The 21965-nt window shown below is 51.2% G+C and overlaps 1 protein-coding gene across 1 annotated transcript in view; it reads left to right on the top strand.

The window, feature by feature from the left end:
- The window catches only part of CLEC16A (C-type lectin domain containing 16A), a 234582-nt gene that overhangs the window by 97951 nt on the left and 114666 nt on the right, over positions 1–21965 (top strand). Inside the window, 5 exon segments of the mRNA XM_070362887.1 lie at positions 1898–2007; positions 2798–2842; positions 6761–6811; positions 10338–10466; positions 18581–18701. Coding sequence (XP_070218988.1) covers positions 1898–2007; positions 2798–2842; positions 6761–6811; positions 10338–10466; positions 18581–18701 — 456 coding nt within the window.

Raw genomic sequence — 21965 nt, 5'->3', positions numbered from 1 at the left:
GAGCATGGTCCTGAGAATGGTGGCCCAGGGCCAGTTGGCAGGAGTGGCGGGAGCCAGATGTGACGTGGTGACGGGGAGGCAGAGTGTGGCCTGGGTGCTAGGGAGGACCCTCCAGGGACGGGAGGGTCATCAGCCCTCCTGAGGACAGTGTGTAGCGCTGCCTGGATTTCTGAAGAGAATACACTGGGGCAGCTCAGAGGGACAATCTGGAAGCTTTGCTGGAGAGACAGACCCTTGGGAGGAATAGCAGCAACTCGCCAGGAGCTCACAAAGGAAGAAGGGTCCTAGTGGAGCATGACGGTCTGCTTCCCCAGAGGCAGCAGGAGGGCTGTTTCTGACCTGGCCCACAGGGTGGCTGGGAGCCAGGCTGTGCTCCAGAGAACACCAGCACTCAGCGGAGGCCAGGCAGGCGGGTGCTGCTGGGCCAGGGCGGGCAGAGTGGCCCAGCCAAGACCGATCAGCCTCTGCCTGGGCTGGGTTTGTATTGTGCTTCGGAAGGCCTAGTTTTTCTTGTATGTTACCTGCTCAGTTTTGGGCAAATGGATTTCTATTCTCACCTATCTTCCCCCTCTCCCCCCCAACCCCTGACACAGGAGGCATAAAGCCGGGCAGGGAGGTGTGCAGCCATGTGTCTGCCTTGAGTGTTTCCCCAGTGGCCCATCCTGGTCCCCACTATTCCCGGAGAGCCCCCCTTTCCTGGCCCCTCCTACGTGAAGGCCCTTCCCCATTAAAGACCTGGGGGGAGTTTGCTGAGAGCGGGATGCCCTTCAGTCAGACGGTCACGAGTGCTTCCAGGGATGATGCCAGGTGTGGGTTTTGGCATCCAGGACACCTGAGTCCTCCATGGCCCACATGAGTGAGGCTGGGAACCTGCCCCTTCCCGTCTCCAGACCTCAGCCTGCAGAGCACCCACTGCAGTGGGGCTTTAGAGAGGCTCCTTGAGGAGCCCGGCTCCCAGCTCATAGCAGGACAGCAGGCTGTGTTAGTCAAGACTCGGCTGCAGTTGACAGGAGCCCAGCTCAGGCTCACTGAGACAATACAGACAAATCTGCTGGCCTGTGTGACTTCGAGTCTGCTGGGCTCTGGCCGTAGGCACAGCGGACCCGGGGCCCACACAGTGTTGGCAAGCTCATCTGCGGGCTCTGCAACCTTCTGTGTTGGCCAGTTAACTGCCTGCCTCTCCCACCTCCCCTTTCTCTGTCAGGCTCTAGACTTGCTGGAAGAGAGACGCTGAGTGGTGGAAGGCAGGACTCGGGCTTAGGTTGTAGAACACAGGAGTGTGAAAATGTGGGCATGGTGGCCACTGTGGGGCCCATCACTGTCCCTGTCTGCAGCTCAGCATGGGGAGCGGGTCTGGAGCGCAGGGGTTCCAGCGAGTTGTGGAATTGAGCCTCACTGGCTGTGACTGGCTCCCTTGCTGGCCCCCTGTGCGGGCACTGTGACCAGGGGCCTGGATGGCCCCACCCAGCCTGGGGGCTGTGCCCCCCACCCCGAGGCAGGGAGAGCAGGATAGCCCCACCCACATCCCATGACCACGAGTGGGGCTGGTGACTCTCCAAAGGAAAGAGGGGTTCTGGTCCCCGAAGGAGGGGAAGGACCACTGGACAAGCAAAGCGACCACAGACAGCCACTTTCTAGGTCTCTAGTAATCAGTTACCCATTTTTCCTGCCTCCCTGTCCCCCATAAGAGGGCTTGGGGAGCGTTCGGTACAGGCAGTTTTGATGGGAACTTTCAACTGTAGTTGATTGGGAAGGGGATTAGCATGTGGCGGTTCCCTCTGTGTCCCCACGGGATGTGGGGGGCCTGTCGGCTGACCTGCTGGTCTCCAAGTCAGGAAGGAAGGAGACTGACTGCACATAAGGGTGTGGGCATGGCTAACCCGAGTGTGCCCTGCAGACGGCAAGATCCGCTTGGCGACACTGGAGCTGAGCTGTCTGCTCCTCAAGCAGCAAGTCGTGACCAGCACGGGCTGCATCATAAAGGACGTGCACCTGGCCTGCCTGGAGGTGAGGCCCGTTCCTGCCACGCCAGGCCCACAGTGTGGGAGGTCGCAGGGAAGCCCCTGCGTCCAGGTCGTAGCTGGGCCCGGGTGTGCGAGGCACCAGCAGGAGGAAGACGGGCCACAGACGCCCTGCCGACCCCCTGCCCACTTGTCCCCACGGACCTGCCCTTCCACTGAGATGGCCCCGAGCAGCCCACTTAATTAGCGAATTTTTGCAGCTTCTCTTGTAAGTGTTTGGCTCTGTATTTGTCTCCAGGATTTTTTTCTTTTTATATTTTGGAAGTTGTATTCATGTACAGACACATGTTTATTCATTTATGGTTTATCGTGCTACTGCGTACACTCATGTTTTAAATAGCGTTTGTTGTTTTCCCTCTTATTTTTCATGTTTGTTTTAGAAAGTTTAGAAAAGTACAGAGGGTAAAAAGTAACAATAGTTGATGCTTGGTGTGTGTCTTTCCAGCTACACATATACCCTCACACACACGTTCACAAGTGAATTTTTCTGTTTAAAAGAGCAGAGTCATCACAGCCGTATTTTATTAATAGAACCCATTTCCCTCACAGAACTGCACGTCAACAGCTCTCCAAGTCATCAGGTTGAATCATTTGTCCTTCACCCAGTTTTATTTTGAGCCCCTTCTCCACCACCCCCATGAAGAACCACTTTATGGATTAAGATTATTAGCCCAGCGTCTGTCTTCTATAGACTCAGCTTTCAGAATCCGTGGCCTGCCCCAACTCACTCACCTCCGTGAGACCTGCCCCCTCACGCCTTCCCTCTCTTTTAACAGGGAGCCCGAGAAGAAAGCGTCCACCTGGTGCGGCATTTCTATAAGGTAAATTGCCGGAGCTCGGGGGACAGCAGTGTGTGTCGTAGAAACAGGACTGTCGTGTCTTCAGTCCTTTCTTACACCCTCTGGGTCCTGAGTAAAAATGTACCATTCTGTCTGCTCCGCCACAGTGGTCTCTGTGCTATTCTGCTCATGCTGTCTTATCAGCACAACTTTTGAGGACTCACCCCTAGTGTGGGATTGTTTATTTATCAATTATATATGAGTTTTTTTCATTGATGAATTTACATATAAACCATTAATTATATACAGATACTCATACGACTAAATTATACATAGGAACTTTTGTGTTCGTGAATTATATGTGCTTACCACGGCAACTCACACCAGTATTCTTGCCTGGAGAATCCCATGGACAAGAGAGCCTGGCAGGCCATGGGGTCCATGGGGTCACAAAGAGTTGGACACAACTGAAGTGACTTAGCATGCACGCATGCATAGGTATAAAATTACTGAATTACATATGAATTTATAAACTGTATGCATGTGTATTGTTTATATATAAGTACAGGCAAACCTCAGAGATACTTTGAATTTGATTCCAAACCACCACAAAACAGCAAATACCACAATAGAGTCAAGCAAATGTTTTGGTTTCCCACTGCTAATCAAAGTTATGCTTACACTGTACCGTAAGTGAGCGATAGCATGGTGTCTAAAAAATGTGTTTCTGTTGTTCGGTCACTAAGCCATGTCTGACTGTGATCCCATGAACTGCAGCACACCAGGCTTCCCTGTCCTTCACTGTCTGCTGGAGTGTGTTCAGATTCCTGTCCATTGAGTTGGTAATGCTATTGAATCATCTTATCCTCTGTCATCCCCTTCTCCTCCTGCCCTCAATGTTTCCCAGCGTCAGGGTCTTTTCTAATGAGTCGGCTCTTCACATGAGGTGGCCAAAGTATTGGAGCTTCAGCATCAGTCCTTCCACTGAATATTCAGGGTTGATTGCCTTTGGGATTGTACATACCTTAATTAAAAATAATTTTATTGTTAGGATTTCCTCAATGGTCCAGTGTTTAAGAATCCACTTTCCAATGCAGAGGACAAGTATTTGATTCCTGGCTGGGAACTAAGATCGAGTCTACGTAGCAGGGGACAGCTCAGCCTGCACACCTCAGCTAAGGAAAGCTCAAGCTGCAGCAAAGGCCTAGTGCTGCCTTAAAAGAGAAAACTTTGTTGCTAAAACATGCAGTCATTGGACGGCCAGCATTTGCCACAGACCTTCAGTTTGTTTAGAAAAAATGCAGTATCTTTGAAACAGTAACTTCAGTTCAGTTCAGTCGCTCAGTCATGTCTGACTCTTTGCGACCCCATGGACTGCAGCACGCCAGGCTTCCCTGTCTATCACCAACTCTCGGAGCTTGCTCAAATTCATGTCCATTGAGTCGGTGATGCCATCCAACCATCTCAGTCTCTGTTGTCCCCTTCTCCTCCTGCCTTCCAACTTTCCCAGCATCAGGATCTTTTCCAGTGAGTCAATTCTTTGCATCAGGTGGCCAAAATATTGGAGTTTCAGCTTCAGTAAAGCAAAGCTCAATAAAATGAAGTGTGCCTCTGTGCTGAGAAACCTCACACAGGCTCTAAACGTTTCTCATGAATTTAGTGAGAATTGATAAAGCGCCCCCATGACCTTCAGTATCTGGAAAATGTGTAGGTTCAGTTTCCAGGGGATTCACTTTAAGATACAGCCTTGTGGTGACTTTGTTTCCCTCTTTTCTTAAGGGTAAGGTGGACTTAGGCAGGGCTCATCATTGTCAGTACTGGTTCATCCATATGTCAGACAGCCCTGGTAGTTTTCTGATATTTTGGCCTCCACATCAGCTCTCTCTGGATCCAGTGAGTGGCGGTTTTCCCTCGTAATCTGACTGATGAAGAGATCCTCCCAGGAGGAGGAAAGGCGTCAGCACTGCCGTTTTCTGGTTCACTTGTGCTCTCGTTCACTGTACTCTCTTTAAACGGCTGTTACCTGTATACATAGATACCCGCGAGTCTTTTTCCTTGCAAGAAACTTTTTCAGCCACTGTCCATTACTGTCAGTGTTTGTTGAGATAAAACCAGGTCACATAATCTGGAAATGCCCCTTGTGGGGCTCAGATGACCCCCCAAAGCTGCAGCACTCTGGATGTGCTCAGAAGAGGGTAGTACCACAGTGGGCCCCATGTTCCGGGGTGGAATCCCAGTCCCCGACTGGCCCCAACCCCACTTGGGCTTGAAGTGAGGATATGAGTCCTCAGCACAGTCATCTTTGACACTCCTTCCAGTGTAACTGAGCTTAGTCAGTCCTCCCCACCCTCCCCACAAAAGCTTCTGGATTGCAAAAAGCAGGAAGATACATAGGTAGGCATCTTCCCAGAGGATTTTTCTTTTTTAGTGACAAAAGGAGGTCTGTATTTGGATCACACCTCCCTTCTCCCAGAACTTCCCTGGTGGCTCAGATGGTAAAGCGTCTGCCTACAATGCAGGAGACCTGGGTTCAATCCCTGGGTCGGGAAGATCTCCTGGAGAAGGAAATGGCAACCTACTCCAGTATTGTTGCCTGGAAAATCCCATGGAGGGAGGAGCCTGGTAGGTTACAGTCCATGGGGCTGCAAAGAGTCGGACACGACTGAGCGACTTCACTTCACTTCCCTTCCCTTCTCCCGACCCAGGTTTCTCTCTCTTTTATTCTCTAAGGTTTGTACCCTTAGTATATCAGGAGCTTATCAATATTTTCAAGGATAATTTCTGTGGTTATTTTGTGGGTCTCATACCAAAGGGGCTTCCCTGGTGGCTCAGATCACCTGCCGTGTAGGAGACTTGAGTTCGCTCCCTATGTCGAGAACATCCCCTGGAGAAGGGAATGGCTACCCACTCTAATATTGTTGCCTGGAGAATTCCATGGACAGAAGAGCCTAGCGGTACAGTCCATGGGGTCAGAAAGAGTTGGACACGACTGAGCTACTAACATTTTCACTTTCACACCAAACAAGAACTTTCAAGTTTGCCGATAGTTTTGATAACTGGAAAAACATATAAAGGACCTATTGCTTTTCCCACCCCAACTGTGTGTGTGTGAGAGAGAGAGAGAGAGAGAGAGAGAGAGACAGTACTGGGGGAGAGAGGGAGACTTAAGACACAGGCCAGACCAGTGCTAACAGCCCCTGTCCTGCCGGGCTGCAGACCTGTCCAGGGTGATCATAATGACCATGTTCATTAACTCATATCATCTTCACATTGACCTGCACGGTCGGGGCCAGACACCCCATCTTGCAGTGAAACAGAGAGGCTCAGAGAGGAACAACTGAGATTGGCCCCTGGTCTATGAGTCTCAGGGCCGTTCCTTCCCACCACCCTGTTCTGGGAGGGCCCTCAGGGCCGCAGGCACTCTAAAGCCCCCAAAGGCACGCCTCAGAAACAAATGGAACAAGCCACGTAATGTTAGCTTTAAGCATATCTAATCATTCTCTTCCTTCCAGACGTGCGGAGCCTCTGTCAGCTTTAACATGACAGCTTAACCCACAGTCTTATTTTCTCCAACCAAGTAAACAGATCATGTTAAATACCTGAAATGTTAACCATTTTTATATTTTAATTGTACATGAAGTGATTTTTGTTGTTGTGGTTAACTGACTGCCTCGACACTGGAAATCCATAATGACACATGCTTGGAGAAAAGGAGAAAACCGTTGAGGTGCAATTTGATATTTGGGCTTTCGTTCAAGTGTGTGTGTGTGTGCACACGCGCGTGTGTGTGTGCACGCGCGTGCGTGCATGTTCACGTGTGTATTTCACTTCCTGGTGGTTTATGAGAACTCGCTAATAAGAAACAGATGACCCAAAAGCCGCGAACTGGAGTTTATAATCCTTTGTTGTTTATGGAAAAAAAAATATACATAATCTTCTTTTTCCTTCCTTTCTTTTTAGGGAGAAGAAATCTTTTTGGACATGTTTGAAGATGAGTACAGGAGCATGACGGTAAGTGAGGGGCCAGAAGGACTCGCGGCCAAGCTTGTCCTGCCAAACTGAGAGAGAACTCATCTAATTTGGGGCTTTCTGTTCAAATGGCAGAGATGGGTGGGGAAGGGCATTGAAAACGGTGCCTTTTGATCCTCAGCAGTGAAATTTCAGATGACATTCACTCCCCCTAAGTTGGGCTGAGTCATAAGATGGGTTAGAAAGATTCACTTTGATACACTTAGTTTTTTTAAAAACTTTTAATTTTATATTGGATTATCGCCAGTTAAAAATGCTATGATAGTTTCCGGTGGACAGCAAAAGGACTCAGCCAGACATATACATGTATCCACTCTCCTCCAAACTCCCCTCCCATCCAGGCTGCGCATAACGTTGCGCAGAGTTCCCTGTGCTGTACAGTAGGACTGTGTTGGTTATCCATTTCAAGTGTAGCTGTGTTTACATGTCCATCCCCAAGCTCCCTGACTGTCCCTTCCCCCCATCCTTCCCGCTGGCAACCGTAAGTTTGTTCGCTAAGTCTGTGAGTCTGTTTCTGTTTGTAGATAAATTGATAGGCATAGTTTTTGATTGTGGACTTAGTTGTACATATGAAATCTCTTAATCTCCATGTCAACCTGATGTGAGTCACTGCTGCTATTATCCTGCTTTCGCCAATAAGGAAACGAGAGGCAGAGAGGTTGGGGGAGGTGCCCACAGCTGCCCAGCCATCACCTCCCAGTGCCCTGCCCTGCCTGGCACAGTACGATGCCACCTCCTTCTTCACCGTGCCATCAGAATGTTCCCTAGTGTGGCTCTTCTTGCACCTGCCGTGCCAGCCCACGGTCTCCCCGTCTCTGTCCAGCAGGCACAATCATGAGAAAAGATAGTTGTGGGAGATTGAAGGTTGTGCTGTTCTGATCATCTCCCCAGTACCTGCCTCTCAGTTAAGACTCAGTCACTCGGTGCTAAATGATTCTTTTCATGGACGTTTCTCACCAAAGAGTGAAGTGATTCAGGACGTTTACAATAAACCCAAGTGTTTAAAATGCCAACAAGAAAAAGACAGCATGTGCTGTGTGGCTCCCTGATGCGTCCCTGGGTGTCTGAACAGCTGGGCCCTCACCATATTCTTGCTCGCAGCATGTCTGAGGCCTCCCTGAGGCTTTTCAAGGAAGAGGGTAAGTTGAGATAATCACCAACAGAAAAGCCCCAGCAGCGCCCAGGCCTCCTCTTGGTGCTCTGCGAGGCACTCATGGGCGCCTCACACCTCTGATGGCCACACCCACCATCCCCTCCACCCTGGAAAGAGAGTCTCAGGCTCCTGCTCTTGGGACCATGAAGTGGAGCAGAGTAGAGTCAGTGCTCAGCTGCCATCTTTGTTACGCCCGTGACGTTCCCTTCCACAACATAACTCTCCAAAAGTTTGGCTTCTTGTATAAACAAGGCTTATGTGTCACTTGGCGATAGAGAAAGGCTTGGGCTCTGAAACCCCAACTCCATTTCTGCTTTTGCTACTTACTTACTGCAACCTCAGGGGTGTTGCTTAACATTCTGGGCCTCAACTTTTCCATCTGTAAAATGGGGCCCAAACCAGAGGGCTTTCCCGGTTGTGAAATACCTAGGGACTGCCTCCTGTAGAGGTTCAGAACCATGAATATTCAGATATTTGGTTCTTCTCCTTCCCACCATAGGGAGCTTCCTGCGTTGTTTGTTTGTCTCAATTATATCTATTTTACATCTTGCACAATGCCTGACACTCTAGGGAATTAAAGGCTGACACGTGCCCAAAGTCAGCCATTAACCCAGACTTTAGGAAAGCAGCCACTGAGCTCAAAGTGGGCCAGGCCCTTGGGTGCTGCCAAAGCTGGGCCTTCACTTCTGACCCTTCACTTTCCCCTGTCACCTCTTGCTTCATGCAGAGGGGAAATGGGCAGGAGTCCTAGAGGGGGTTTGCTGGGAGGCGGTAGAGAGCGGAGGGGTGGAGCAGAGGGAGCTGTGAGGGAGCCGCAGGAAGGCCGTGCCATGGGCGCTCTGGGCGGGAGACAGGGCCTTGCTACCCCACTCTGGGATAAAGGGATAAAGGACTTGGGACGGTGGACCTCAGGCCTTTGGAGGAAGGCTTCACGGGTCCCAAAGAAGAAGGTGGTGAGCTAAGGGACTCCCTATTCTCCAGGTCTCTGGACCACTGAGCCATCTCCACAGTCCTGCCCTATTTAGTCGGCTTTATGTTACAGGAGGGGAGGAAGTGTGATATGACTAAAGACCACTTTCTAAAAAAGGGAGACATGAAGAAGCTTATGATACTTAAAGGAGTAAAATTAATTCCATGAATATTGTGAAATGTCACTCCATTATGATGCCCGGTGTCTGTGTCCAGCAACACGTGTACATTAAGCAATCGGTACTGATACACTGGGGCTTCCCCGGTGGGTCAGGCAGACAGAATACACCTGCAGAGCAGGAGACACTGGTTAGATCCCTGGGTCGAGAAGATTTCCTAGAGAAGGGAATGGCAACCCACTCCAGTATTCTTGCCTGGGAAATGGACAGAGGAGTCTGATGGGTTATAGTCCATGGGGTTGCAAAGAATCAGACATGACTGAGTAATTAATGCTTTCACTTATGCAGCAAAGTTCCAGGAGGGGAGGTGATGTTAGCATGTGTCTTGGTAATCAGAGAAGGCTTCCTGGAAGCACCGTGGAAGGAGGCAGACACCTCTGCCCCCGGCTGGCCCTGTGGTTGTGGGCATGTGCCCTCCATTTGAACTCAGTGGTCCCCTCTGTAGTATAGGACAGCCCCACAGGAGAGGGTGAGCCCTGCAGGGGCCTGGTGTGTAGTAGGTGCTTAATAAGTGACTTGGTTCTGTTCCCCCAGGTAAGAAGTTCAGGGAAGAGGAGGGAAGTGGGAATGCTGGTTCTGTGTGGGTCATAACCACATTATGGGTCATAGTGTGTCTGGAGCCAGGCCTGAGTCCGTGTCTTGGTTCTGCCACCAGCCAGCCATGTGGGCCCGCAGCCGCTCCTCAGCTTCCCTGAGCCAAGTTCGGGAATCTCCCTGCTGGACAGGAGATGACATGCAGAGCCTTTAGCTCCCCGCCTGCCCGCACTCAGAACTCCCTGAATGGAAGTTGTGCCGCTCCACCTGCTGCCATCACAGCTAGAAGCGCCAGGGCAGCAGGCGGGTGGCAGTCAGGCCCCGCACCGCAGGCAGACTACCCTAAGGGGACCGCCACAAAGGGGCAGGCCTCCTTCCTGAGGCCTGTCTCCCTGCTAAGGGGAGGGGAACTCGGGATGAGAAAGCAGAGCTGTTCACAGCAGGGCAGCAGCTTCTCCAAGGTGTCTGAGCTGTCACTGCACGTGCGTAAAAATCTGCAGCTTAGAAAACAGAAAGGCACATCTCTCCCATCTGGCTGCCTTGAGGCTTCACCTCAGGCTGCGTCGGGGCTGATGCTCCCTTGAATATGAGCACGTGGAGGTGAGAGGCCTGTGTTGCCTGCCCCGGCCCCTTCCTCCCTTCAGCAAGCCTCCCTCCACCATCTGTCTTCCAGATGAAGCCCATGAACGTGGAATATCTCATGATGGACGCCTCCATCCTGCTGCCCCCGACAGGCACGCCGCTGACTGGCATCGACTTTGTGAAGCGACTGCCATGTGGTGACGTGGAAAAGACCCGGCGGGTGAGTGGGCATTGGCCTTGGCCTCTATTCTGGGCAGCCGTTCACCAGGAAGCACCCCTAGGACAGGAGAGGAAGGGTCTCTGACCACATCCAGACCCACCTTCTAGCTCGCTCTCAGAGAGCCAGAGAGCAACCCCCAGCCCCACGCCCCCACCATCCACAAGGGCCTAGCTTTCCCACGAGCACTGCCTTTTGTCTGGGTGTTTGTTTTTTAATTTTGGCTGTGCCAGGTCTTTGTAGCACTCCGTGGGCTTCTCTCTGGTTGTGGCTAGAAGATTCAGTTGTTGCGGCACATGGGCTGAGTTGCTGTACGGTGGGTGGGATCTTAGTTCCCTGACCAGGGATCAAACCCAGGTCCCCTGCAGTGGAAGGCAGATTCTTAACCACTGGACCACCAGGGAAGTCCCTGCCGTTTGTTACAGCAGAGACTGAAAGCTGTTGGTGGCAGGCAGGCTGCCTTCACTGAGCGAAGCCGGCCCAGCCCCAGAGCTCTGAGAGAGGAAGCAGGGCCGGGCTCCTTTGAAGGAGCGTGGTGATGCAGAGCAGGTGAGGCTGCTGCAGAATCAGCCCTGAGAGGCCAGGACCCCTGTAGATGGCGTGGCGTTAAGGTATCTGAGGGATCTTGGGGCAAGACACACACAAATGCCGTTGTGATTATTTTGGGGCCTGCGGGAGAGGTGTGTGAAGAGGTTAGTTCTCAGAACCCAGCTGCCGTGTGCACTTCCGTCATCAGCACTTTTTTTCTGCAGCTGTCTCGCGGGGCTGTTCAGGGTACTTTATCTTCCTGGTCAGATCACAGTTTCTTTCTTAGAAAGCACCATAACCCTTTCCTAGAAAATCATTCCCTGGAGATGTGGAGGTGTGGATAAATTAGAGGAATCCATTGCCCTCATTGCTCCTGTTATCAGGCCAAGCCTTTCTCTGAGGTAATCCAAGTGTACCCAGAGTGGAGGAAGTATTGTGACCTTTTTGAGAAGCGGGATTGACTCACTGGACCCACCTCAGAGTTTGCCTTGCAAGCCTGGCAGGGCAGGGCTGGGGCACAGAGGAAGTTGGACCCGTGACTAAAGTCAGTCTGCATTCCTTGCTGTCTGCCCAGACCCACCACCCTCTCCGCAGGGCCCACTCTCTCTAAGCCAGTGATGCCTGGCTCCCTCGTGCTCCCAGACAGGTGTGCGGGCCCCGCGGCCAGGCACGCGATTGTTTGTGGGTGGGCCCACTCTCTCTGAGCCAGTGATGCCTGCCTCCCTCGTGCTCCCAGACAGGTGTGCAGGCCCCGTGGCCAGGCACGCGGTTGTTTGTGGGTGGCAGCGTTTGCACTGGACGTCCGTGGTGTTGGCTTTTACGGGGAGACTGGTTCCAACAAATGGGTGTCACTTCTGTACTCCTTATGGAGTGGGTACACTCACCCTGACCTTTGGTTGGTCTCAGAGATGCTCCCCAGCAGGATAACGGCAAAGACACATGCCCAGTCCAGCTCTTATGTCTCCAGGCCAGAGAGGACCCCGTCCCAGTTCTCCTTGGCCCCTGAACTAGAAGGTCCAGAGGCTGTGAATGCGGGATCTGCTGCTCCGGGTCACATCCTGCCTTCCTTTTGGTCCATAGTCCGTCAGGTTTTCTTAACAGTTATATGAGCACATAGCCTTTGTGACAAAGTGGATCATTCATATTAGTTCTTCTTAAGAATTTCCTCACATATTTCTACAGCCACCCTAGGAGGTTGGCACTAGTATTATCCCCATCTTACAGAGGAGTAAACTGGGGCACGAAGAGGTCGAGTGATTTGCTCAGGGTCCTCCAGCTGATAAGTCGCAGAGCCAGGATTCAACCCAGGCAGTGTGGCCATTCTGACCCCCTGCCTCCCACTGCTGCCTTCATTGTATTTATTAGTCCTACTCAGTGCTGGACACCAGGAAACACAGCCCCAGTCCTCAAGGAAAAGACTTAAAAGGGCAAGGATGGGAAAAGCAGCCCCAATCCATGCATGCTAAGTCCCTTCAGACGTGTCTGACTCTTTGCGACACTGTGGACTGTAGCCCACCAGCGTCCTCTGTCCATGGGATTCTCCAGGCAAGGATACTGGAGTGGTTTAGCCATGCCCTCCTCCAGGGGATCTTCCCGACCCAGGGATCAAACCCACATCTTTTATGTCTTGATTTGGCAGGCGAGTTCCTTACCACTAGCGCCACCTGGGAAGCCTGCACACATCCATGCTGCTGCTGCTAAGTCGCTTCAGTCGTGTCCGACTCTGTGCAACCCCATAGGTGGCAGCCCACCAGGCTCCCCCGTCCCTGGGATTCTCCAGGCAAGAACACTGGAGTGGGTTGCCATTTCCTTCTCCAATGCATGAAAGCGAAAAGTGAAAGACACACATCCGTGGGCCAGGGCTATTTCTCCAGGAGCACAAGGCCCCTAATCCTACCTGGGGAGGGAGGCAAGCAGCACAGAGAGCTGCTCCTTGAGCTGGGCCTGTGGGCGACAGGCTGGGCACCGTGGCGGGAGGATTGGGATGCACAGAGAGTTGTAGACCATTTCTGGAGCCCCCGTGGGGCCTGGCTGTGTGGGAAGTGGTGGCGCTGGAGGGTTTGCAGGGGGCATGTCTCAGAGCCCTGGGAGCACAGCGAAGGCCTCGGCTTGGTTGGCCGGTCCCTGGCATCTTGTCCTGCTGGCCTGGGCGGATGCTGCTGGTCCATGGGAGAAATTCCAGGCTGAGGCCTACAGCAGAGGGCGGGGCTGCTTGGGCTTCGCGGTTCCTGCTTCTTCTGAGCTGCTGTCTCCTCACCCAGCCAGCAGCCACCGCTGCCTGCCCTGCCAGGGTCCTCGGGAGGACTCCGCGAAAGGCAGAAGCACAAGGCCAGTGGTGGTGCCTGAGGGTGGGGGTCTTCCTCCCTCATCCTCAAGATCCCAGGACTCTGCTGCCCCCATCCCTTGCCCCAGATGGGCTGCAGGGCTCACACTGCCAACGGAAGCACCAGAGCCCCTGCGGTCTCTCATGTGACCTTTGTCTGTCCAACGGGTCTATAAAGGCAGCTCTCAAGTCTGGTGTCCCTGGGTTTAGAGCCAGGATGAAGGTGGCAGGATGAGATAAGAGGGCTGGCCACCTCAACGCAGAGCCATGGGCCCCAGAAGTTTCCCTCTGATTTCCAGGATCCACTTTTGAAGGGGAATTTTGACCTCTCACCTCAGCCCAGCCCCTGATGCCAGGCAGCTGTCTGGAGTCCTCCTGCAGCTTAGCCCCTAGGCCCGTTTCAGACAGCAGAACACAGCGGTGCGCTCTGAATGTGAGCTAGAGGAAGTGTATGGTTTAGCAAGCAATTGAAGACTTATGCGGTTTATTTCAAGTCCTTTGCTTGTATCCAGAGAACATTCCATTTCGTCCTGTTGGATTCAGAGGTTTTCCTTCTTTTTTTTTCCCCCTGCCAAGTATAGGCATTTCTAACTTTTAGGAGGCTGACGCTTTTCAGAAATACCACCCTTTATTTTCCTTAAGGACTTGTCAGAGAAGTTCAAACCACCCTTCGTGGTGAATCATTCCTTTGTACATTCATCAAAGAGCCACTGGACTCCTACTATGTGCCAAGTGCTGCCCCGAGGGTGCAGGAGTGAGCGGAAAGGCGGCCTGCCCCTGGGCGTTCCCCGGCCTGCAGAGAGGCAAAGCTTACGCTCAGGGGCGAAACCAGGCTGCTGTGAGGGCTCTGAAGGACAGAGGGGGCACTGCGTTAGCCTGAGTGACCAGCAGAAGCTGCCTGGCAGAGGTGACGTCTGAGCAGAGACCTGGGGAGTGAGGAGGAGCCAGCCAGGCAAAGACATGAAGGAGACCCTTTCCAGACAGAGGGAGCAGAGAGTGCAAAGGCCCGAGATGAGGAAGAGTAAAGAGTGTCCGAGGTGTGGGGTGACTGGAACAAAGCGAATGAAGCGGACAGGAGAGGAGGGCCAGGGCCCTGCAGGCCGCAGGGAAGCATCTGACAATGAAGCCATTTTTTCCCCCTTGCCTTTTGCAAATTACACTGTTTATTCTTTCATTCGACATATCTGTCAAGCCTTTTCTAGGCACTGGGCAAGAAGCAAGAATAGAAAGAAAATAAATAATGCAAAATAAGACCAAAATAGCAAGAGTGCCACTGAGTGATTGCGGCTGAGAAGAGAAATTCATGTTGACATGTGGTCATAGGGACCCCTGGGGTCTGACGAGAACATGCAGGAGGAACCTGGACTTGAGCTGGACCCACCCCACGTGGAAGGGCAGTCGAGAGAAGCAGTTAAGAAGGAGCACAGGCACACAAGCCACACCGGCTGAGGCAGCATCCCACCTTCAGCTGTGTGACCCTGAGCACGTTACTTAGCTTCTCTGAGTCCCAGGTTCCTCCCGTGTGCTGCCTCTCAGCTCTTGCCGAGAGCAGATGGGAGAGAGCAGCGGTGAGGTGCTGAAGAGTGGTGGAGTGAGAAAGAAATCGAGTCTTTTAACAGTCAAAACCTACTGATGCTTAACACCAGAGAAAAGAGAGTTGAGGAGAGGACTCTGATGAATACCAGAATCTGAATTTAAGCCACTAGCCGTCTTTATGGAGTAACCATGGAAGCCATTATGAAATCAAGATATTTGCATGAAGTTGTATTTGTCCCTCCAGTTCTGTGTCCCTGTTCCCTCATAAAACTGCAAACAGTTTTTGTGTTTATTGCTATTGACTTTGAAGAAATAGGATATTTTGCTTTTACTCTCTGGATGTATATTGTGCATTAAAGAAAATACAATAACATCTCACAGAGTTTCAAAAGTAGGATGAAAGAATTTCCGGAGATTTCATCACCCTAAACAAACAACGCAGACTTCGTGTGTCTCCTCCCAGCTTTGTCTGCAGACACGTCTTTTCACGGTTGCAGGGGGCGCGGGCCGTAGACTCGCTTTCATCCTTGCTGCCTTTCTCTTTCCATTGTGAGCAAGAAGTTTTTCATACGGTGATACAGTTTTAATAAGTCTTAATTTCTTACTCCTGCATAAAAGTTTATCTGGTGACTTTTGCCATAATTTCCTTAGGCGTTTTCCTGCTGATGGACATTTTGGTTACTCCCAGTATTACATTATTTTCAGCTAAATTGTAACAAGCAGCTTGACGAATACAGTGATCCCTTTCTTTTGGCTTATTTCTTTAGGATAAGTTCCCAGAAGTGGAATTTCTGGTTCAAAGGGTATGAACTTTTTTTTTTGGTGACTCTGTCAGTGTTGCCAATTGCTTTCCCAAGGGGCTGTGCCTACTCTAAAGCGCTTCAGCACTCTTTTAAGAATGACTGGCTTCCATGGCCTCGGTGGGCTCCTGGCCTGAGTGACTGTCACTTGAGCTCATCAGCTTGCACGTGCAGCCAAGGTGGCAGGGGAGACGGCTCAGGCTGAGTGTTTGTTCCAGGTCCGGCCCTGGGGCTCAGAGTGGTCTTTGTACTATCTCCTTGCGTCTTCAGGGTGGCCCCATGATCTGGGGTGGTGGGAACCCCTTTTCCAGAGCTCCAGCCCAGGCCTGGGGGATCACCTGACTCAGGTTGGACTAAAGGTCTGTCTGATTGGAAGCCATCCGCTGCCCCACTCGTGGGGCTCTGCTTGCTCCCCACTGCATGGAAGCAAACTGGAAAGGTCTCTTCTTTATAGTTAAGCTTGTCTACGGCCATACCACCCTGAACATGCCCGATTCTCTTAATATTTAAAGTTGGTCAGCTGACACCCCTTTCCAAATCTAATCCATTCTTCCTGAGTCAATCTTTCTATGGAAGCATCCGAAAGAATAAGAATACTCTTTTCGTTTTCAGTAATACATTTCAGTTTGCACATTAATTCAGCAAAGTCAAGAAAAACACTCAATAAAAGCGTGGGTCCTAATGCTTCACTTTGTTGAAGGCGAAGGCATGTGGTTGGAAGGACACAGTCTTTGGAGTCAGTTATTAGGTGAATCACCTTGGGCTGTCTGCCTGACGTCTCTAGGCTTCGGTTTCCTGTCTATAAAATGGGAACCACTCAGGGTGGTTAAAAGGCTCGAATGGGTGACACAATGCAACCCCAACCCGTACCTGGCAGGCAAGGGGTATGCAGAGAGAGTGGTGGTGGTTTAGGGAGACAGTAAGATGATCAGATGACCTTTAATCCCGGTATCTCACCTTTCTCTTGTGGATTCTTGGAGTTCTGGGGCTGGCCAACATGGCCCACCAAACCCTGTAGATGCCCATGGGAGCCCCGCTTTCACCCAGGTGGAGTACTTGGCCCTGTGGGAATCTGCCCTCACATTCATGAGCCTGGGCTTCTCACACTGTGTTTGTAGAGAGACATCTGCTGATTATTACAGATTTTTTTTTATGAAGACTGCTCTTCAAAACTTTCAGAACAGGAAATTCCCTGGTAGTCCAATGGTTAAGGCTCCAAGCTTGCAACGCAGCAGGCTGGGGTTCGATCCCTGGTCAGGAAACTTAAGATCCCACATACCACATGGCATGGCCAAAAAATAAAACAACAGAAGCACGCAGACAGAAATGTTTAGAACAATCGAATAATACACTCATGCCCCCACAACCACCAACTTTATCATATGAAAGTTTATGTTTCTCTAGTGCTTCTGGTTGACTAAGGAATACCTGACGCCAGAATAGGCCCAGGAAACAGGACTGTTCATCCAGGTTTCTGCATCGGGATGTTAAGTAATTGGCCCAAGATCTCCTGGCAGTTCTGGACCAAGTCGAGGTTAGGGTTCAGAGGTGTCCGCAGGCATCCTCGTTGCCTGGGTCAGCAAAAGTCGGTGCAGGGCTGGCTCTTTGTGGACAGTCATCTGTTTCCTCCGCCCCTTGTTTTCCTCCGCACCTTGTCATACTATGGACACCTCCCATCTCAGTGCGCAGGCCTGCAGCCTCAGAACTGGAAACACGGGGACCCGAAAGAGGCTGTATGGCTCACCAGTGGCGACAGTGGTTTGTCCCCATGGCCTCCTCGTTCTGAGCGGTTCAGTGGCAGGAGTGAGGCGTGGCCACCCCTTTACGGACCCTGTGCTGCCTGCTGCCTGCCCCACTATCATCTCAGAGGCTCCCCGCAGCCCCACGCAGTAGAGACTCCCACCCCCATCTCACACAGGAGAAAACTGATACTCGTGGGGCCGGGGGCCTTGCACAGCACGGTGGAGCTAGGAGTCCAGCGCAGACCTTCCATACCTGACTCAGGGCTGTTTCCCTCAATCAGGGCAAGTGGCCTGGAGGCCACGGGCCCCGTTGCTGCCACTCCACTTCCTGGCCTCTGGTTGGTGGGCAAGTCAGCCGAGCCTGGGACTCACGGGGAATTACCTCCAGGGCAGACTGACCACTGGGAGGAGGCTGCACAAGCTTCCCAGGCTTCCAGCCTGGGGTTCAGCTTTGTTCCCACTCTCTGGAAATGCCTGCTCACCCTGGGGTCCGCCAAGACTCTTCCTTGATGGGCCGGGAACCTGTGCTGATGGGGCCCCCTCCATCCCCACCTCTGTCCCGGCTGAGACCTGAGGGCTCCCGGGGCACTGACGTCACTGCATACCTGCCAGGTGCCAGGTCCTCTGCCCTGAGAGGGCACAGCCTCTGTTGGAAGGCCACAGGGCCAGAGCTCCAGGTGAAGGGCTGTGCAGTCTGGCGGGCTCCGAACCCTGCCCGCGTCTTACCTTCTGTCTCTCCTGCCCCCACATTCAGTTGGTGGGACCTTGAAACCCTCATGGTTTGGATTTTCAGATTTTGGGCTGGTTTAGTTAGAAGAGACCTGGTTCTGGCCCTCCCTAGGTGTGAGCTTGGGCCAGATCACGTGGCCTCCATGGGTCTCGAGCCTCAAGTGCCGAGCGGGGCTGCCACGAGGGTCACGTGACCCTAGAAGGAGTGTCCTGGCAAACAACAGGTGCTCAGCGAGGTACAGTGGCCCCAACCCGAGCCTGTGGGTAATGGCACACAGGCTGCCTCCTTGACTTTTTTTTATTGTAAATCTTGGCTCTGAAAGCACCAGAACCATGATGCTGAAAGAGGTGAGCTTTGTCTTGTTCGTTTTAAATCTAGAGTCATTGTGTGATTTCTCCATACGGAGCTTCTCACCAAAATGACTTCACTCTTCTCTGCTCTCCGAACTGTTGGTCCAGGCCATCCGGGTGTTCTTCATGCTCCGTGCCCTGTCCCTGCAACTGCGGGGGGAGCCCGAGACCCAGCTGCCACTGACGCGGGAGGAAGACCTGATCAAAACGGATGACGTCCTCGACCTGAGTGAGTTGGTCATCTTGAGTCACTGTTAGGGGTGGGGGGACACCGCCAGGCTGGCTCACGCATCACTGGGAGGCTCGTGGGTGACCTGCATGTCGTACTGGGGTTGATCCATCACCGTGAACTTACAGAGCGTGCATGTTACACAAAACTTTCAGAAAAGGGGCCCTAGATTCTGGACACTTGGAGTCAGTCTGTGGGCCCTGCTTTCTGGAGACCAAGGGAAGCTGCGCAGCTGTTTTGCTGAAATATCTCTGCATGGTGACTGGGGTCTCAAGCAGGCATGGGCACAGCTCTGGGATCCCTGCCCTCCATATAGTCATAGCAGCACCAGGAGGTTGGTTGTGTGTGTTAAAGGTGGTCTGTATGATTTTAATGACTAAAGGATCCTGGCTGCTTAAAAAACGGAATGTTTTAAAAAACACAAGCCACCAGCATTTAGGTAAAGATGAAGGCTTTGGAGGCCCAAGAACCATGTGCTGAGCCTGAAAGCCTGAGCATCCAACCAGTGCCTCAGCACTCTCCTCTTCAGTGTGAGACTGAGATTTAAAGGAGACAGAATATAAAGCCTAGTTGTGTTCCTGTAACCCTTCTCCCATTCATATAACTCTCTTTTTCCTGTTATTTGCTGTAACATTTTGATATATTAGGATTCTTTGGTTATGAGAGATAGAAAGGCCAACTTAAACTTACTTAAGGAAAAAGAAAGGCAGATTCACTGATATCAGTGTAAAAAGCTAGATCTTCTTCAGGCATGGCTTGATCTAGGTACTCAAGCAATATCATCAGGAAACCGCCACCTTCCTTCTCTCAGCTTTTCTTTCCTCTGTTCTGGCTCCATCCCCCAGAAAGCTCTCACCAAATAGTGACAAGATGGCCATCAGCACCTCTAAGATCTGCTGAACTGGCTAAGCAGCCCTGACAAAAACAGAGCTTCTCTTTCCCTATAACTTATATAGAAGTCCAGGGCAATGCTCTCATTGGCCCAGCTTGAGTCACATGACCGTTCCTGACCCAGTCAGTGATCAGCAGAATGTGATTCACTGATTGGTTAGGTCAAGATCACATGCTTAGCTGTGATGCTGGGAAGGTGGGACCTGCTCCTTTTGAACCCCATCGCCTGGGGCTGAGGAAGGAGGGGGCCCCTAAAGAAACCTGAAAAGAAGAGCTGGAAGCTGGAGAGGCAGAAACGGCAGGTAGCCACTTTGTAGTGGACGATGAGAGAGAGAGCCCTTGTTTTAAATCAACTTTATTGAAATACAGCTTGCATCCAGTAAAGTTCACCGAGTTTTAGTGTACAGTGGAATGAGTCTTGACAAAAACTATTCAGTTGTGTGGCCTGCAGTTATGATGCAGACCAAGGAGGGTTTGTATCTTTTGAGCCAGAGGCCCCTGCCCAGCTCTGTATTCTCTCAAGCAAGTGATTGAAACCACCACGACTTTTGTTTCCTTGCCTGGAAAGTGGGGATGATCTTCATTATGTTACAGGGCTGTTTTGAGACTTGAGTGAAGTGTAATATGAAACATAAGATGACCGAGTCTAGTGCCTCACACATAACTGTGCTCAGGAAAATGGAGTCAGTATTGCCTGATAATCACATCCAGTGATGCATACAAAGAGCACACTGCCTGACATGTGGAAGGTTCTCTGTAAATGATTATTATGGCTTTTGCCTGGTTGTCTGATTCCTTTGTCTTGCCTCCTTTTTGTTTATGCTCCTTTATTTCTTTTCTCTCGGAAGAGCAAGGAAACTGCATCCCCTCTGTGCTCTATACCCATCTTCTGTGGCCCTTTCCTCCTTGAAATATGGCCACGGGGATTTCTGTAAAGGTTTAAATTGATGGCATAGGCTGGAGAGACCCATAAACCCATCTTTCTCTGATTGGATTCAAGGAAAGAGAGAAAAACAGTTTGCTTTAACGGGGCCTCTCCATCAGAGCAGCAAGAATGTTTGCATCCGTGAAATGGAATTAAATTTTATGCTGGGAATTCACGTACCCTGCCTCCTCCCACTAGGAATGGCCTGCTGAAACAAAGGTTAAAAGTATTTCACTTATCAATTTTAATTGATTAGATTGCTAGTTGAGATCACTTAACTGAGCCTTTTTGGGTAGTTGGCCATTAAGAAAGTAATGGCTGTCTGTCTTTACCCAGCATGATTGCAAATTATGTCTTTGCTAAAGAGGGTGCCGGCCAGAGAATACTATGAATTATGGATTTTATGAGCATATGGTATGAGAGTAAGATATGCATGTGTTGACTTTTTGTGTGTGTGATTATTCTTAAATGCTAGAGCTGCTCACTTTCCATTGGGGAAAAATTAGCAATGCTTTGCATTTCACCAAATGCCTTCTGTGTATACTAAAGGTCGGAAGCATCCTAGTATAGGTGGGGGCATTCAGATTTGCTAAATTTCGGAGACTGGGCTTGCTTCTTAGGAGGTCATGTTTTGTCTCCCTGAAGCTTGAGGAAGCTGACTCAGGGAGGAGTTTTTGGGGTTGGCCAACTGCTTAAATGGGTTTAAAGGAATGCAGCAGGAAGAGTTGGCTTTAAGTGTATTTACTAAATCTGTCACACCTCGATAAGAAACCCCAGCGTCAGCGCATTCAGAAGCCGTCCCGTACATCCACTGACCAGCAGTGCCAGGTGTGGCAGGCGAGCTCTGCCAAGGTAGCTTCTCACGGAGAGCATCAAAGAGGCTGTCACCCCTTTGGAAAAAAGTGAACTGTACCGAAAGCCTGTTTTGTTTTCACTGGAGAGGAGTGCGGCGTGGGGCAGAGTCACAGACTGGCAGCCATGAGGGAAGGAGGGGAGGGAGGGAAAGAGAAACAGAAGGGCAGTGGGAAGGGAAGACTAGAGTAGACTTGACTAGATAAAAGAGATTAGATTTTAGAGGGAATAAAACTGTGAGTCTCCATGCGCCCAGCCTTCAGCTTCAATAGTTCTTATCCTTTTGTGGAGCCTCATTTCCTCGGCCCCGCCATTTCTCTTTTAACCACCACCCCCCACCCCTGTGTATTAAAGCAAATGGGACTGCGTCTATACTCATCTATAACAGATAAGGACTGGGCTTCTCTTCTTGATTAAACTGGTTGCCACCATTGCAAAAGGGGAGCTTCCTGGCCCCCTCACTGCGCTAGGTGGAGCTGGAGATGCAGCCTGGGCTCCCCTGTGTTCTGCCAGCGTGGCCCCATTGATGCTTGAGTTTGCAGCCCCTGCTGTAGCTGAAAGTAAGCAGCTTTGTGACCTCACTCAGGGTCTTACTG

Source organism: Bos mutus, chromosome 25, assembly GCF_027580195.1.
Source record: "Bos mutus isolate GX-2022 chromosome 25, NWIPB_WYAK_1.1, whole genome shotgun sequence".
Taxonomy (NCBI): Eukaryota; Metazoa; Chordata; class Mammalia; order Artiodactyla; family Bovidae; genus Bos; species Bos mutus.
The sequence above is the reverse complement of the archived record's forward strand: the minus strand, read 5'-3'. Positions and strand labels throughout refer to the sequence as shown.